The sequence below is a fragment of the Antechinus flavipes genome, chromosome 3 (genome assembly GCF_016432865.1).
Source record: "Antechinus flavipes isolate AdamAnt ecotype Samford, QLD, Australia chromosome 3, AdamAnt_v2, whole genome shotgun sequence".
NCBI classification, from domain to species: Eukaryota; Metazoa; Chordata; class Mammalia; order Dasyuromorphia; family Dasyuridae; genus Antechinus; species Antechinus flavipes.
In genome coordinates, this window is record NC_067400.1 from 381,911,023 (window position 1) to 381,927,658 (window position 16,636).

Here is a 16,636-nt window from a genome sequence, read left to right on the forward strand (position 1 = left end):
AAAATATCTTAAAGTTTGTATCTAGGGACACAACATAATTTGTGATCCTTCACTGGTATTTTACCATGGTTAGGAACAGAGTGGGGACCTGGGCGTTCCCCAGAAGGAGCAACAAATTGGTGAGATAACAGGAAAGTAGTGAGTCCTGGGTCTAGGCATGAAAGTTTTAGCATCTAGAAGGGACCTTAGAGATTATAAAATGTAACACTAGCATTTTACTGGAGTCAGGGATGTGAAATAAATCATCCAGGTTTAAATGGAAAATTAATGGAAGAACTTAAACTTGAACTTGAATTTGATCTCAGATTTAGGTCTTCTGAGTCTAATCCAGTATTGTTTTCATTGTGTCTTAGTGATTCCATCTTTCCTTGTCCCACCATATTGTTGTTCAGTTATTCAGTCATGTCTAAAACTTGATGACTCCTTGGAACATACTGTCTATAGGATTTTCTTGGCAAAAATATTGGAGTCACTTGCCATTTCCCTCTCCAAGTGATTAAGACAAACTGAAAATGAGTGACTAACCCAAGATAATACAACCAATGAATTTCTGAAGCTTAATTTCAATTCAGATCTTCCAGACTCCACTTTATCCACTGAGCCACTTAGCTGCCTCCTAGAGAAGTGCTAAGTGACTTGCCCAAGATAACACAGCTGTTACGTGTCTGAGGGAAAGTTTTGAACTCAACTCTTTCTGACTCCCCTAGGCCTAGCACTCTATTCATTGAGGCATCTAACTGTCTTTAGCATGCCAAGATCCTGAAACTTATTGAAAATCAATCTTATGTGATAATTTAATGATGTTTCTCAAGGCATGAAAAACACTTAATGCTTTTTCCATTTGTTTCTTCATTCAGATTTTCATTATCCTATTTAAGATAAATTTTAATGCTCTTCCCTAGGCAGGAGGCTGTTTACTTTTGCCTCTTTTCAGGGACTGGAGCAAGGACAGGGCTGCAGGGACCCAGAGAATAGTAAAAGAATGTATAATTTATATACTCTTGCTGTGGAATAAGTGATCAATAAACATTGTCATGGAGTCATGAAAACTAAATTATATTTTTATGTAGATTTTTCTAATTTTTGGAGGCATTAATGTTTGATAATTAAATGATGCTTTACTTCTTCCTCACTGCTGAAAAAGGAATGATTATATAGTCATGTTTAAAAGAAATATTCCTTAACTACCTGTTCCCTTAAATTTATAGATCAATGATAACATCTTTAGGGAGGTCTTATCCACAGAATTATGTGTGATTTATTAAGTTCAAGTTGTAGAGCTAAAAATGTATGTAATCATTAACAGCACTAGGACAAAGTCAATGAGGGCTTCTATAAGCTTCTATTAGGAGCTAGGGAGTGAATTGCATTCCAAGAAGTGGCTAAATATTCACACAAACTAAGTAGGTTGGCTACAGACTTAATAATAATAAAAAGCAAAATAGTAGATTTTGTGGTTGGAAGAGAGAATCAGACCCAGATAAAATGCTAGAGTTCATAAAGGGCAAGACTACATTGCTTTTTTCTCTAGAAAATTTTCTGCTTTTGTTATGTAAAGAGAAGCTAGGTTTTATGTTTTTCTCTTCTGACTGCTTTCTGTATTGTAATGGAGTACTTGTTACCATTTATGGTGTGAAAGGATAGGATGGGCAGACAAACTTTCTTTAGGATTGGGTCTGCAATTAGAAGATGTCATCAGATATTATCACATTTATACTTGTGATACTGTAGTAAGACTCTTTTTTTGAAAGATGTGCTTGAGATCTCCAGATATAACAAATGTTTTCATGAATGTTAGAACTAAGAGAAATCAGGTCTCCCAAACCTATTATTTTGTAGCTGAAGAAAATGAGAATCAAAGCTAATAAATGGAAAAGCTAATATTCAAATCTGGGTCCCTGGACTTCAAGTTCTGTGGAAACCATTACATTACACATAAATATATATATTTTATAGAAGTACTAATGTTTTAAAATTTCTTCAGTTGACTACAACTATGGTTGTTTGAAAAAGAATAGAAAATTAGGGGTTTTCTATAATAAACAATGAATAATAAATTCAAGAGTCCTAACCATTTCAAAGCCAAAAACCTTACTTCTCATCTATATTTGCACCTTCTCTTTAAGGAAGATAGTTCCTGTGACTGTTGATGCAGTTCTTGAGCACAACTAAGTGCTATGTAGGCAGAATAAGACGTCTTTATTTTCCCATTGGTGATTCTTTTTTCCATTTAAAAAAAATTAGGTTATGCATGTACATTGATTTTTTACATATTTTCATATGTCATTTTGGAATAGAAAAATAAGAATAAAAGGGAAAAACTAGTAAGAACAACAAAACGAAAGAAAAAAAAAGGGTGAAAAATCAATGCTGATGGCATTTTCCATTCAAAATTTATTGAAATTGCCTATGGTACCTTTTAATAAAATGTAGCTTCCTTCTTTATTTCTTTTATTTAGATCTGTTTTTGTTTTTAATTTGAGATCTGAGTTGCTACCCTAATTTTTTTTCTTCATTGGAAGCATAATGTATTCTACTCCAGCTTTTTACTTTACCTTTTATGTATCTCTCTATTTCAAATGTGTTTCTTATAAACAACATATTGTTGTATTCTGGTTTTTAATCCAATCTGCTATCTGCTTCCATTTTATGGGAGAGCAGAGCGAGACTTCTAAATAGAATGGTATCATCCTGCTTTCTGTAGCCCCATTCCTATTAAAAAAACAAAGAAATCAAAAGGAGAGTTGCAACAGATTGTGACAGGTATAACTGATTTTCCAAACCACCAGGTAAGGCTTTGAATTTTATTTTCTGGGGACTTTTGAACAATTTCTATACTGCCATGCCAATAGCAAGTTTCTGGGTACTCAGGACACTGCTGTTTCCACATTCCTATACATAACTTTTTGAAGAAGTGTCAAAAGCAAAAGTGACACTAGGCTCCTCCTTTATCTCTTTCCTGGATTATTTTGTGAAATTAGGCTCAAAGTTTCTTCACCTCTGTGTAAGGTCAATGGGCCATATCTTTTATTGTAAATTTTCTCCACACATCTCCTAAACTTTTCCAACCCAAATAATACCAAGAATTCAGGAAGAGGTGATGAGAGAGGAAATTAGTTTCTAGATTCATTTGTTTATTGTAAATGTATTTTTATGTCCCTTCTAAAGGAACAAATCTGATGGAGATAAGGAACCACACTGTTGTGACTGAGTTCATCTTGCTTGGCATCCCACACACAGAAGGGCAGGAACAAGTGCTCTTTGGTGTCTTCTTGATCTTCTACCTTTGCACCCTGATGGGGAACCTTCTTATCCTTGTGGCTGTGATGTCTGATTCCCGCCTTCATACTCCTATGTATTTCTTCTTGTGCAACTTATCTGTGCTAGATATTGGCTTCTCCTCAGTCAGTACCCCCAAGATGCTGGCAAACCTTTTGGTGAGGAATCAGGTCATTTCCCTGGGTGGTTGTATGTCGCAGGTTTTCTTCTACCACTTCTTGGGCAGTACTGAGTGTCTCCTCTATACTGTCATGGCCTATGACCGATTTGCTGCCATCTGCCATCCACTGCGTTACACCATCATCATGAACCGCCGGGTTTGTGCTGTCCTGGCTGCTGGGACCTGGTTTACCAGCTCCTTTCATGCCACTATTCTTACCACATTAACCTTCCAGCTACCCTACTGTGGTTCCAATGTGGTAGACTACTTCTTCTGTGACATCTTTCCTGTGGTCAAGTTGGCTTGTGGCAATACTCTCATCATTGAGACAGTGAGCTTTACTAATATTGGTCTTGTGCCCATGACCTGTTTCCTCCTGATCTTGGCCTCTTACATCCGTATCGTCATCGCTATTCTAAAGATGCATTCGGCTGAGGGCCGGCGCAAAGCGGCATCTACTTGTGTGTCTCATCTCTCTGTTGTCACTCTGTTTTTTGGGCCCTGTGCTCTCATTTATACCCAACCATCTCTGAGTGAAGTACTAGTTACTCCGGTTCAGATTTTTGGCAATGTTGTCACTCCCATGCTTAATCCCACAATCTATACCCTTAGGAACAAGGATGTCAAGGGAGCTCTAAAGAAGCTGACTGGGGGACAAGCCATATCAGAGGGAGGTCACTAGTTGATGTAAATTTATCCTCCCCTAATGGTTTAAAATCGAAATTAAATCAAGTGTAGCTGTATTAAATAATTGGAGAGGTTTCCATATCAAAGATAATTAAGAGCTATTCCTTATGACACTAAGTTTTGATTCCAATTTCTCCTTAAAAGCTATAGTGGGTCTGAGAACCTCCCCTCCTTCCAATGTTGGCAATTGCTAACAACAATGCTTATCAATAATAAACCAATGTTTTTACTTAGTGCTTGCTTTAAAGTTTGGAAAACATTTTATTTATATAAATTGTCTTTTGATAAAAAATTTCGAATTAGGCTAAATGGAAGAGGGATATGTTCTAAGAATAAATGGTTTTTAGTCTAGGCAGTATAGCAGCATTAAGTAATATATATATATATGCAAATAGAAATAGAACAGCTTTTTTTTGATGTCATAGAAAACCAAGCTTTAAAGCCATTTCATCCAATACATACCTGATTGTATTTAACAATGACCATCTCCATTAAAAACCCTCATTGAGAGGAAGTCTTGTTTGAGAAAGCCCATTTCATTTCTGGGTAATTCTAGAAATTGAGAAAATTCTCCTTATATTGAGGTAAAAATTGGCTTCTGAGTTCTAAACTTCTACACATTAGTCCTCAGGTAATCTTAACTGAGCTTCATAAAAAGCCTCCCAGTCATGAGTGGAAAGCATCATTAATTTTGCAAAAGGCAGTATATGATGTTGGTAGATAGCACCTTATCTCTCTCTATATGGCATCAAGAACAATTCTTCACCGTGGTCTCAGGTTTCAGCATTCGACCTCAAATTCCTTCTTTTAAGGGCTATCCAGCAATAAGTCCATCAACAAGCTAGCATTTGCTATATTCCAAGCACTATGCTAAGAGCTAGAAATGCAAAAATTAATTATGCTATTCAGGAGCCAATTTTAATGGTGAAAACAAAATGCAGATAACTGTGAGTATAGAGTTATACATAAATGTATAGATATAACTATATTTATATATCTTATATGTACATAAAGATAATCTCAGTAAAAAGGTATTAATAGTGGAGGGGACTAGAATAGATCTTTCACAGATAGGAAGGTTTAAGTTGAGTCTTGAAAGACACAATCTCAGATGCAGAAATGAAAAGTAATCTAGAAATAGTGAAACAACTAGTAAGAAGACATGGAGCTGGTAAATTATGTGTTCTATGCTAGAAACAGCAGGAAGGAAAGTATAAGAGGACTAAAAAGGCAAGGAAAAAGTCCAGGTCACAAAGTATTTTATATCCCAGATAACATTTGAAGTAATATACAGGCACCAGAACTTGAGCAGGAGGTAATATAATCAGACTTGCCCTTTAGCAGCTGAGAAGACATATTGGAATGCAGAGAAACTTGAGATAGAGAGACCAAGGAAAAATTTTTGCAATATTCCTGACATGTGATGCTGAAAGCTTGTACTAGGGTGGTGGCTGTATGACTGGAGAGAAGGAAGACAAAATAGGATCAATGATTTGAAAGTAGATAAGACTTGATAGAAAATTGGATATGTAAGGAAAATATAAGTGAGGAGCCAAACACGGCACTAGGATTGAGTGCTTGGGTGACTAAAAGAATAGTTATACATAATAATATTGAATTTTGGAAGAAAGGAGTATTTAAGAGGAAAAATAATAAGATTTTTTTGGTCATATTTATAATGTCTATGGGACAATCAGTTTAGGATGTTGAGTGATGTGGGGTTTTTGGTGAGGAATCAGGTCAAATCATTGCTCCAATTAATTAGACTAAATAACACTAAGGTCCCTTTAACTTTAACTAATGAAATTGGGGCAAATATCACCCCCTTACACTTTGAGAGAACATAATTGCTGGAGTCTGGAGTGATTCTCAGAGAACCTAGATACCCCCTTTAAAGGTATCAAAGAATCCCAGAACAAGGGTAAAAATCTGACCTATATTATCTTCCAGGAAGGAAAAGCTATGATAGTCTCTGTTACACTAGGACCTCTGGCTATTCCCCCTCTCTTCCTTTCCAAGGTTCCTGAGATGCCTTTCTGTTAAGTTCTTCCATTTACTACAGAGTAGGAGAAAATTTATATTGATAAATGGCTATGAAAATTATTATTTCCTGATGTATATACTATAAAAACACCAGTAAAAATACCTACAAAGGAAACATGGAGAGTGTAACTTTAGGGTTGTATATCATCAGACTTTGGTATATCTAAATGTGTCCCCTCATAATTTAGTCTGCTTGTATAGAAGACATGCCACTTATGAAAGTGTCAAAGTGCTCTCAAATTAAAGACTACTAGTTTCCAGTAAACCACAGAGAAGAGATGATTCTCTGGACACATGCCTCAAGCTCCTGAAGACTCAAAAAGTTTGGCATAAAACTTGAGAGCACAAGAAAATTCCTGTTCTTTTTGATAACATAATTCCTAAATTTTCCCATCATGAACTTTGAAGTGATGAGGTTTCTGAAGGTTCCCATACAATTCCATAGGGAACATCCTAAGCAAAGATAAGAATTTGAGGATGAGAGGGAATCAATCAAAAAATTCGTTCCTTCCTATATTTTTGCAGGTTAGTAGGGACTGAGGGGACAAGTTTAAGAATGAGGATAGAAAGATAGGGAAAATAGAGTAAGACATAAGGTCTTTCCTGAGATTTTAGCCATTAATAGGATTCAAAAAGTCTTTTTCTGTCATCAGAGAGGGAAGATTTTCTTAGATTCCAGTCACTTGAAACAAGGAAAACCCTCAATAGAGACATCTATCCAAACACTTTTTAGAGATGCCACTGGGAACTAGGGACTCTTAAATCTGAGACTGAAGTCCACATTCCTTGTTCCAGATTTCTGACCTTTAGGATTTGCTCTAAATACTCTAGTAAAAGAATATATCCACAGTATCTTACATGTTAGGGCCCTCTAGGTCCCCGTGTTTGCAGATAAATGAGGCCATTCTGACCAGCAGAAACTCAAGGCCTAATAATGCAAACATAGTGAGTAATGAAGAGACAGGGAGCAGAGGTGGTGTAAACTCTGTTTATTCCAGCTTCTACAAGCAGTCTTAAAGCCTTAGTTACATCAGCATAGCAAGAGCTCTCTAAGCCAATCATACTAAACCACCAGGGACTGTCATGCCCATTTTACACCCATCTCAAACATTCCATGTAGTCAACAGGAGCCACGCTCCTTCTGCTTAATGCCATCTTGTTGCCCACAGGGGTGGGACCCCAGCACCATCTTGTTCAACCCTTACAGCAATGCCCTCAGTTTACCTGAATTGTGTTCTGTGAGGTTGTCTGAGGGTTGGCAATCCCTTTCAAATCCTCCTTTTTGTTTTTGAAGGCTATGTCTTTGAGCTCCAATGTGGCAAAAACGACAGAATCCCTAAGACTAATCAGAGTACATTTCAAAATTAACATAAAAGCAGTTATAACAACTAAGCATCCAACAAAACTAGTTCCCATTGGAGTGAGCAAACTTTTCATAGTACTCCAAGGGTCTGCTTTGTGAAAGAAATTCAAGATCTTGGCCATCACATCAGGCTGCATTTGAGCATCAGCTTCCAAATCAATATCATATGCCAATCACTCCAGTCTAAATAAATTCAAAATAATATTATCTAGTATAAGCCCATGTAACTGAGCTCTTATTAGTTCCTATTCCATTTGAGTTTCATTATATTTTTTTGATGTACGACAAAAGGTATTATAACCATAGTCACATTGACATTTTTGTAGTAATTCCAAATATGCAACATCCTCACCCAACAATTGTGTGGCCTCCTATAAGGTATGAATAGCTCCATAAATCTCCTTTTCTACTTTTAACTGTATTCATAGTCCTTCAGACATATGTTTCATAAGGTTATGTACTTCATGCGTTTGCCTGACTGAGTTTTGTGTGTTAGATACAGCCACAGTTAATACTGTCGATGACAGAATGGCTTCAGTGAATAATGTAATTCCCAGTACCACACATGAAATACATCTTTTTGTTCCAATCATTAATTGATCTATATGTTCTTCTAATCTATCAAATATCTCATCCCCAGGAGCTCGAAACCATCCTTTCGCTTTTACCACAGTCATAGTATATTTTGGCCTTGTTAAAAACTTACACAGTAATCTCAGGTCCTATACATTGTCAAACTTTACAATCTAAACAAGTAAAATTGAATATTCCAGTCCTATACATAATTAATTGTGATTGGTTCCCAATGTGATCCACTAAAAACACATGATCTTTCCCTGAACATATCTGTGCTATAAGAGAAATGTTATTAGTATAATCACCATTTTCATATTCATAAGAATCAGTTGTACTGTCTGTCCCCCTACAGCTAGAATCAATTTATCCAAATCTTTTATTGCTACATCCTTATTGGTAACATATAATTGACATGAAAAGCACTTGTATTCCTTATCTTTAAGCATAGTATGGTGATAGTGATGTGTATCACAATCTTGAAACATCAAAAACCCTGGATGCTTATGATAAACAGTTAGATTGTGTTTTAAACTTACCAAACATGATGAATGGTGTCGCATTTGGCTGGTATAGTTAGGAAGGACATCTATCCCTTCAAGTCTCCAAGTCCAAAGATGAATAAACTTCTTGTTCATGTGCATTGAAAACTATCTTTGTTGCCATGATTTAATTGAAGAGCTGCAGCTTTTTTGAGGAATCTTTATCTTCTCTGTCAAGGAATGTGTGAAATCTTCTCTGGTATCCACGATCCTGATTTTCCTTATTAGAATCCAGTGCCCCTCCACACCTGTGGATACACACCCATAATACTTTCACCAGTTTAACACAGTGTCTGGACCATGCCATTCTTTATTCTCATCCTTCCACATGACCTTTTGAGGGTCCATTATAGTTTCCAATTTATCATCATGATTGATAAGTTGTTTCATGATCGTGTTTTTTTGGTCTTTTGTTTCAATTCTAACTTTCATGCCTGAAGACAGCCTTTTATCATCAAATTTCAAATAATTCAGAGTATAAATTGCTCTTTGTAATTTATTATCAGGAGAAGATATATATGAAATTCCTCTTTGTTTTTGCAAGGAAGTTTTCAAAGACCAATTAGTCCTTTCCATAATAGCTTGACCCAGAGGGTTGTGTGGAATTCTTGTAATATGATTGACACTAAATTCAAAACAAAATTCCTGAAACTCTTTCAAAGTATACAAAGGGCCATTATCAATTTTCAAACTCCTAGGAACACCATGGTTGGCAAAGTCATATAACAAATGTGCTCTAACAGCTTTTAAAGCCTCACCATTCCTAGCTATTCAAACAATAAATCTTGAAAAGGAGCAACACATACATGAATATACCCCTGCCTCCCCAAAGTAGGAAAATGAGTGACATCCATTTGCCAGATATCATTAGGACTGTTACCTTTTGGATCATTGGCTTTACATGATGGAGGAGGCATAAAAAGTATACATTGACAACATCTTTTCACTATACTCCTAGCTTCCTGTCTACCAATACCTTAAATCTTTTTGATGTATAACACTTGTTGGTAATCATTTATAATCTTTTGGTATCATATTAGGTGATGGAAGGCCTGGTTGAAGAGTACCCATAGTGATCATAGATGCATTTACTTTTCTTAAATCTATAAGCATTCTCATTTTCCTGATTTTTTCTTTATAACATTTTTGGATGAATGAGGATCAGAACCAGCTATGTATGTACTTAATCTTGGCTATAGTAGCCGCCCAGTTTCTTTTCACTTGCTGACTCATTTTCCACCTCCTCAAGTGGCCCTCTTTTCCTTCCTCATCCACCCTGTTTACACAGCTGACTCAGCTGTTCAAGGCTCAGAGTAAGGATTGGAGAGGACCAGGTCTCTATTCTTTGGAGATAATGAAGCAAGAGGAGATAATTCATTGCTCTGGGAAAAGAAGCTAGAAGGATAGGAATGGGGTCAGATCATGGAGGGCTTTAAAAGCCAAAGAATTTTATGTATGATCTAAAAGTCAATAAAGAATTCTTGGAGTTGATTGAATAGGGATATGACATGATTAAACTTGTGCTTTAGGAAAACTTATATGACAGGTAAATAGAAGATGGACTACAATGGGGAGAGACTTGAGTCATGGATACCAACCAAGAGATAATTCAGTTATTAAATAATTCTTCATGCATCCTGGGGCAGATGTAATAATTTGTGATCTAAGTTGGGGGTGGAATAAGGAACATTTGTAAGTGCCTCCTTCTTACCTACAATGGACATTCTGTATTGATATAGTTCTCAAGTGTGTGTGTGTGTGTGTGTGTGTGTGTGTGTGTAACCACAATGGTCCTAGTGGTCAGTCTATGAAAGCAATCTTAAAACTTTTAACTCAGTCCCATTACATTTGACATTTTTTTTAATCATTCTCTTTTGGTCCCAGTTCTAACTCACTGTAGTCCATGTGGCTGTGACACTGTAATGAAACTCCTAGGGAAAAATTGTAAAACAGTAATAGAAAGCATAGATTTGGAATATCAGATGATAGCATCATGTTTTAAGACCTGGGAAGGATACCAGATGTCAGCTAGTTTATTTTTTATTTTCAGGTAGGGAAACTGAGCTTCAGGGAGGTTAAGTGATTCGATCACAGTCACACAGGCAATAAGTAACAGAGTAAAGATTTGAATTCAGAACTTTTGCCACCAAATCTAACACTTTTTGCATTATGCCATGTTATGAGCTAGAATTCTGTACTTAAAATGAGGATTCTTACAGGGTACTAATTAAGTGGAATTAATAAGAAAATGGTTATCTAATTTAGCATGGTGATTAATATTCTCTAGTTCAGTACATGTGCTTAGTACATAATATAGTTCTACTAGATTCACACCTATGATAATGTAATTATAATAGAGTATATAGCAGACAGCCAGAATGCAGAGACAGTTTCATTCCATCATCCACCTTTGTGGTGGCTGGAGGCTGAAGCACAAGATCTTGCACTTAGAGCCAGATTCATTCACTTCATCTCACACCACCATGATGACAGGCTCTCCTCCTTTGCTTTTCCACTGAAACCTATCCTCTGGACTTCCATCTCCTACTCAATTGCCTAGAGAATGGCCTCTTTGGGTTATAGACATTAAGGATTGTTTCTATTCTATCCCTCTATATAGGAGGATATGAAAAGATTTGCCTTTTCAGTGCCCAGTGTTAATTTAGCTGAGCCCTATAAAAGAAATGAATGGACAGTTTTGATACAGGGAATGACAAATAGCCCTACTATGTGCCAAATGTATGTTGCTGCTGCTCTTAGTCCAGTAAGAAAAACATTTTAAAAAGTAATGTTGTTACATTATATGGATGATATCTTGGGGTGTGCACCTGAGGAGCAAATGTTAGAAGCATGTTTACAAAAGATCATAGATATATTAAGGAACTACAAATTGGATATAGCTACAGAAAAAATTCAAAGGCATGCTCTTTTTCAATATTTAGGACATGAAGTATATACTAAGGCACTTACAGTACAAAAGCTTTCTTTAAGAACAGAGTAGTTGAACACCTTAAATGACTTTCAGAAATTAATAGGAGATATCCAATGGGTGCATCCAATATTAGGCTTAACTACCAATCCATTGCAACCTTTATATGATATTTTAAGGGAAGACACTGCTTTAAACTCACCATTCCAGCTTATAAAACAAGCTTAAGAGGTTTTGAGAGAAGTTGAACTGACTTTATCCAATGTGGTTGAGTTACTCAAAAACCCTTGGAAATATCAGTTTTTGCTACAAAAGAGGTATCCACAGCAAGCCTTCATCAAGGAGACAGTATGATAGAGTGGGTGAACCTCCCAGCACAACCAGAACAAAGCCTTACCCCTTACCCAGTGCTTGTGGCTAGAATTTTATTAAAGGCCATTAAGCAAGCAGCACAATTATCTGGGATAAGACATGACAAAATACACACATTTTATACCAATGCACAAATTAATGTAGGCTATGAAACCATACCAGAGTGGCAAATCTTGTTGGCCACAGCTCCATATTTTACACATGGATCTCCATTAAAGATAACCTGGCTATTGCACAATTGGAAATGGATTCCTGAAGAAAAGGTTTCTAGGGGTCCTATTAAAAGACCATCTTTTCAGATGCATCCAAATATAACATTTGTGCTGTATACTCTCATGACTTAACTATAAAGAGAGTAATCAGGACTCCTTTTCAGTTCACTCAGCAGATGTATGCAATCATGCTAGTTCTTATTTATTATCCGGGAGGAATAAATATAATATCTGATTCAGCCTATTCTGTAAGTGTGGAACAAAGAATTGCCACAGCCTAAATAAAATTTGCAGCTGCTACTATATATCAGCTCTTTAAGGATCTTCAATTTCAAGTGAGAATTCCAGGTAAGATTTATGTTTTGCATGTCCACTCCATAGTGGACTTCCAGGTCTTATTTTTGATGGTAATTGAAAGGCAGATAGCCTTCTAATTATGTTGGCCAATACTCCTTTATTTCAGGAAGCCCAAGAATCTCATTCTAAATATCATCAGGCTGTTGGAGCTTTATGTTTACAATTTGGGATAACAAAAGAGGAAGCTAGGAGCATAGTAAAAAGCTGTACAGTTTGCCTTCCTTTCCACGCTCTTACACGTCCTCCAGGGAAGAACCTTTGTGGTTTGAGACCCAATGAAATTTGCCAAATGGATGTGACCCATTATAAATCTTTTGGTCGTCTGTCTTTTATTCATATTGTAGTAGATACCTTTTCAGGATTTACTTTTGCATTACCAGCAGCAAAAGAAACAGCTGGAGTGGTCACTGAATTCCTTATCTAAGCATTTGCAATTATGGGTGTGCCACAAGCAATAAAAACAGATAATGGACCTGTATATACTTCTAAACATTGTGCACACTTTTGTGCCCAGTATCAGATTTTGCACACCACTGGCATACCTTTTAATCCTCAAGGATAAGCACTAATAGAGAGGAGAAACAGAAACATTAAGATGCTCCTCCAAAAACAAAAGAAAGGGAGAGCCACAAGTAACCCTAGAGAGTTTCTAAATTTAGCTCTCTATACCACTAATTTTTTAAATTTTTGATAAAGATGCAGTACCTCCAGCAGACAGGTTTTGTAACCCACCAAAAGGGCAGTGTCCAGTAAGACCAGCTCCAGTATCTTTAGATAATTGCCAGGTGAGGTGGAGAGATTCAGGAAATGGTGAATGGAAGGGACCAGAAACTGCTAGGGGAAGAGGGTTTGCTTGTATCTCTACAGATGGAGAAGGAATCAGATGGGTGCCAAGGAGCTCCACATGTGCAAAGATGTTTATATTAGCACATTGTTTAACAGCAAGAAATAGAAAATTGAGTGGATGCTCATCATCTGGGGGTAGACGAATAAGTATATGAACATAATCAAATATTATTATTCTATAAGAAATGATTAGCAGACCAATTTCAGAAAAGCCTGGAAAAACTTAAACAAACATGCTGAATGAAGTGAGCAGAACTAGGAAAACATTGCGCACATTAACAGCAAGATTATGTGATGACCACTTATGATTTAGCTCTTCTCAGAAATGTGGTGATTCCAGATAATTTCAAGAGATTTGGAATTGAAAAGGCCATCTACATCCAGAGAGAGAAGTATAGAGACTGAATGTGGATTGAAGCATATTATTTTCTCCTTTTTATTTGTTCGTTTTCTTGCATTTTTCCCCTTTTGTTCTTATTTTTCTTTCACAACATGACAAATATAGAAATATGTTGTGTTATGGTAATCACCTGCCATGGCTGCTGGAGGTCTAACTCAGAGCTATAGAATGGATCTCTTCATGTGAACAGATGATGATGATATAAGGAGACTGAGAGGCAGTTGTTATTCTCTGACCTCTCCACTGAGAAGCAGTTGCATTGTCTGACCTCTCTCCTCTTCCCTCAACCTCCAATTTATTTCATTCCCAGTCCACAAGCAACATCTGTGTCAGTAAAGGCTGCTTTGCAACTCCTTCAGATATTATGATTTATAGCTGTGGAGGTTCTCAGAGAATTGACTTTCCCCTTCACCTAGGCAAGGTCTATTAAGGACCTTAATAGATATATACATTTTAAATCATTGTACATCAGATTTCTTGCCATCTTATAGAAGGGACAAATAGGGGAGGGAAGAAACGTTAAAACTCAAAATCTTACACAATTGAATGTTGAAAACTAGCTTTACATGGAATTGGGGAAATAAAATACAATTGAGAAAAAAAATTAAACCCCTATTTGCTACCATAATTATCCACACAGAGATTTACAAAGCTGTCAAAGTTTGCTAATATCTGTCTTTAGCAGACAGAGTGGTCCAGTAAAGAAGCAGAGATTACAAGTATTGGCAGTTTTTAGCTAAGTTATGGCCAGTAGTGAATTTCCCATAGTTTAGCTTGGAATTTGAGGATTTTCAGTAAGCCACTTTATCAGACAAAGAAGCAGAGTACATAAGCAGGGAGACAATTTAGAAAGTCAATAAGCAGAAGCATAACCAGGAATCCCAGGACATGGGAAAATTTAATTGTGCAGCTGTAGGGATAGGGTTTGGAGCAGGTAGAGAAATGACAACTAAGAGTCTTTAAAGACTGAGTATTTAAGTCCCTTAAAGGTTAAATAAGAAAACATATAGATCCTAAGAGAGACAGACTAATGGGAGATATAATTATGGGAATAAATTGTTAGACCATGCCTTTCTCTCACCTCCTACTACCACTAGCCAAAATCTTGTCATCATCCCCTAGAGCCTGCATTACCAACTCAAATCTTGTAGTGACACAAGGTGACAGATATTGAAGAAATGCAGGGATACTAGTTTCTGCACTGAAGTCAAGAGAAAGTATGTCAGCCCCTCCTCAAATTTCTGCCATGAATACCTAAAAAAATCTCTGGCAGCCCTAGCTTGATTATGACCATCAATTAGACCTAGAAAATTAAAAAAAAAATGAATCCAAGTATGTGGGAGTCAGTTACCACAAAAATAAGAATGAAGAACCTTATAGTGATTGTAGATAGTGAGATTTAGAGGGCCAGTAAGAGTTCACCTTATTGCAATTTAACTAATATTTATTAAACACACATTATTTATGAGGCAAATAATGATCAGACAAATGCAAAATAGTGGGAGAAAAAGGATGTCCAAATAAATATTTTTGTACATATTGGTCCTTTTCCTTTTTCTTTTATATTTTTGGAGTAAAGACCAGTAGTGATTGTATTTCTGGTCAAAGAGTAAACACAGTTTTATATCTGAAACTTCCAAATTACTCTTAAGAAAGAGTGAATCAATTCACAAGTCCAACAAGAGGGCATTGGTGTCCCAGTTTTCCCACATATACTTCAATCTTTATTTAATATTTTCATTTTGTGTCATATTAGCCAATCTGATGGGTATGATGTGGTTCTTCAGAGTTATTTTAATTTGCATTTCTTTAATCAATGATTTTTTAGAATATTTTTTCATATCATAGATAACTGATTTAGTTTTCTGAAAAATGCTTGCTCATATCTTTTGACTTTATCAATTGAGGAACAACTCATGTTCTTATAGATTTGACTTGGTTCTTTACATATTAGAGAAATGAGACCTTTATCAGAGAAACTTTCTGTAAAATTTTTTACAGTTTTTAAATTTCCTTCTAATTTTGGTTTTGTTTGTGAAAACCCTTTTTAATTTGATATAATCAAAATTATCCATTTTATATATTGTACAACTCTCTCCTCTTGTTTGGTAATTAATTCTTTTCTCATCCACAAACTTCACAGGTAAAATACTCCATACTTCTTTAATTTGCTTATATCACTATTTATGTTTAAATTATATGACCATTTTGACCTTAACTCAACTTGTAGTATGAATTGTTCATCTGTAATTATTTTCTGCCAAATGATTTTCTGGTCATTTATGTCAAATAATGATTTATTTTCCCCATGTCTTGGATCTTGGAGTTTGTCCAGCACCAAATTACTATAGTTATTTACTACACTCTATTATGTATCTAATCTATTCCACCAATTCACCAATGTATTTATTAGCCAGTGCCAGATTATCTTGATAATTAACACTTTGTTTAGAAATGAAACTTGCTACTATTAAGGCATCTTCCTTCACATATTTTTTCCCTTTGACTCCCTGATAATTTGACATGTTGTTTTTTTTTTTTTTTTCAGCAGCTATATGAAAAAATTTTATTGGTATCATCACATTGATTATTAAGTAAATTAATTTAATCAGCAATGGTCATTTTTGGCTCAGCCTACCTATGAGCAATCAATTTTTCTCTAAGTGTTTATCTCTGACCTTATTTGTGTAAAAAGTGTTTTATAATTGGGTTCATATGGTTTTGGGATTTTTCTTGGCAGACAGATTCCTAAGCATTTTATATTATCTACAGCTATTTTAAATGGCACTCCTTTTTTAATGCCTCTTGTTGCTGGACTTTTTTGGGTAATAAATAGAAATGCAATGATTTATGTGGGCTTATTTTATATATCA

At 35.8% G+C, this 16,636-nt stretch overlaps 1 protein-coding gene across 1 annotated transcript in view; it reads left to right on the forward strand.

Moving 5' to 3' along the window:
- The first annotated feature begins 3,179 nt into the window (after positions 1-3,179).
- LOC127557268 (olfactory receptor 958-like) overlaps positions 3,180-16,636 on the forward strand; it is a 35,994-nt gene continuing 22,537 nt past the window's right edge. Inside the window, exons 1-2 of the mRNA XM_051990651.1 lie at positions 3,180-4,113; positions 12,497-12,508. Coding sequence (XP_051846611.1) covers positions 3,180-4,113; positions 12,497-12,508 — 946 coding nt within the window. The remainder of the gene's footprint in view (positions 4,114-12,496; positions 12,509-16,636) is intronic.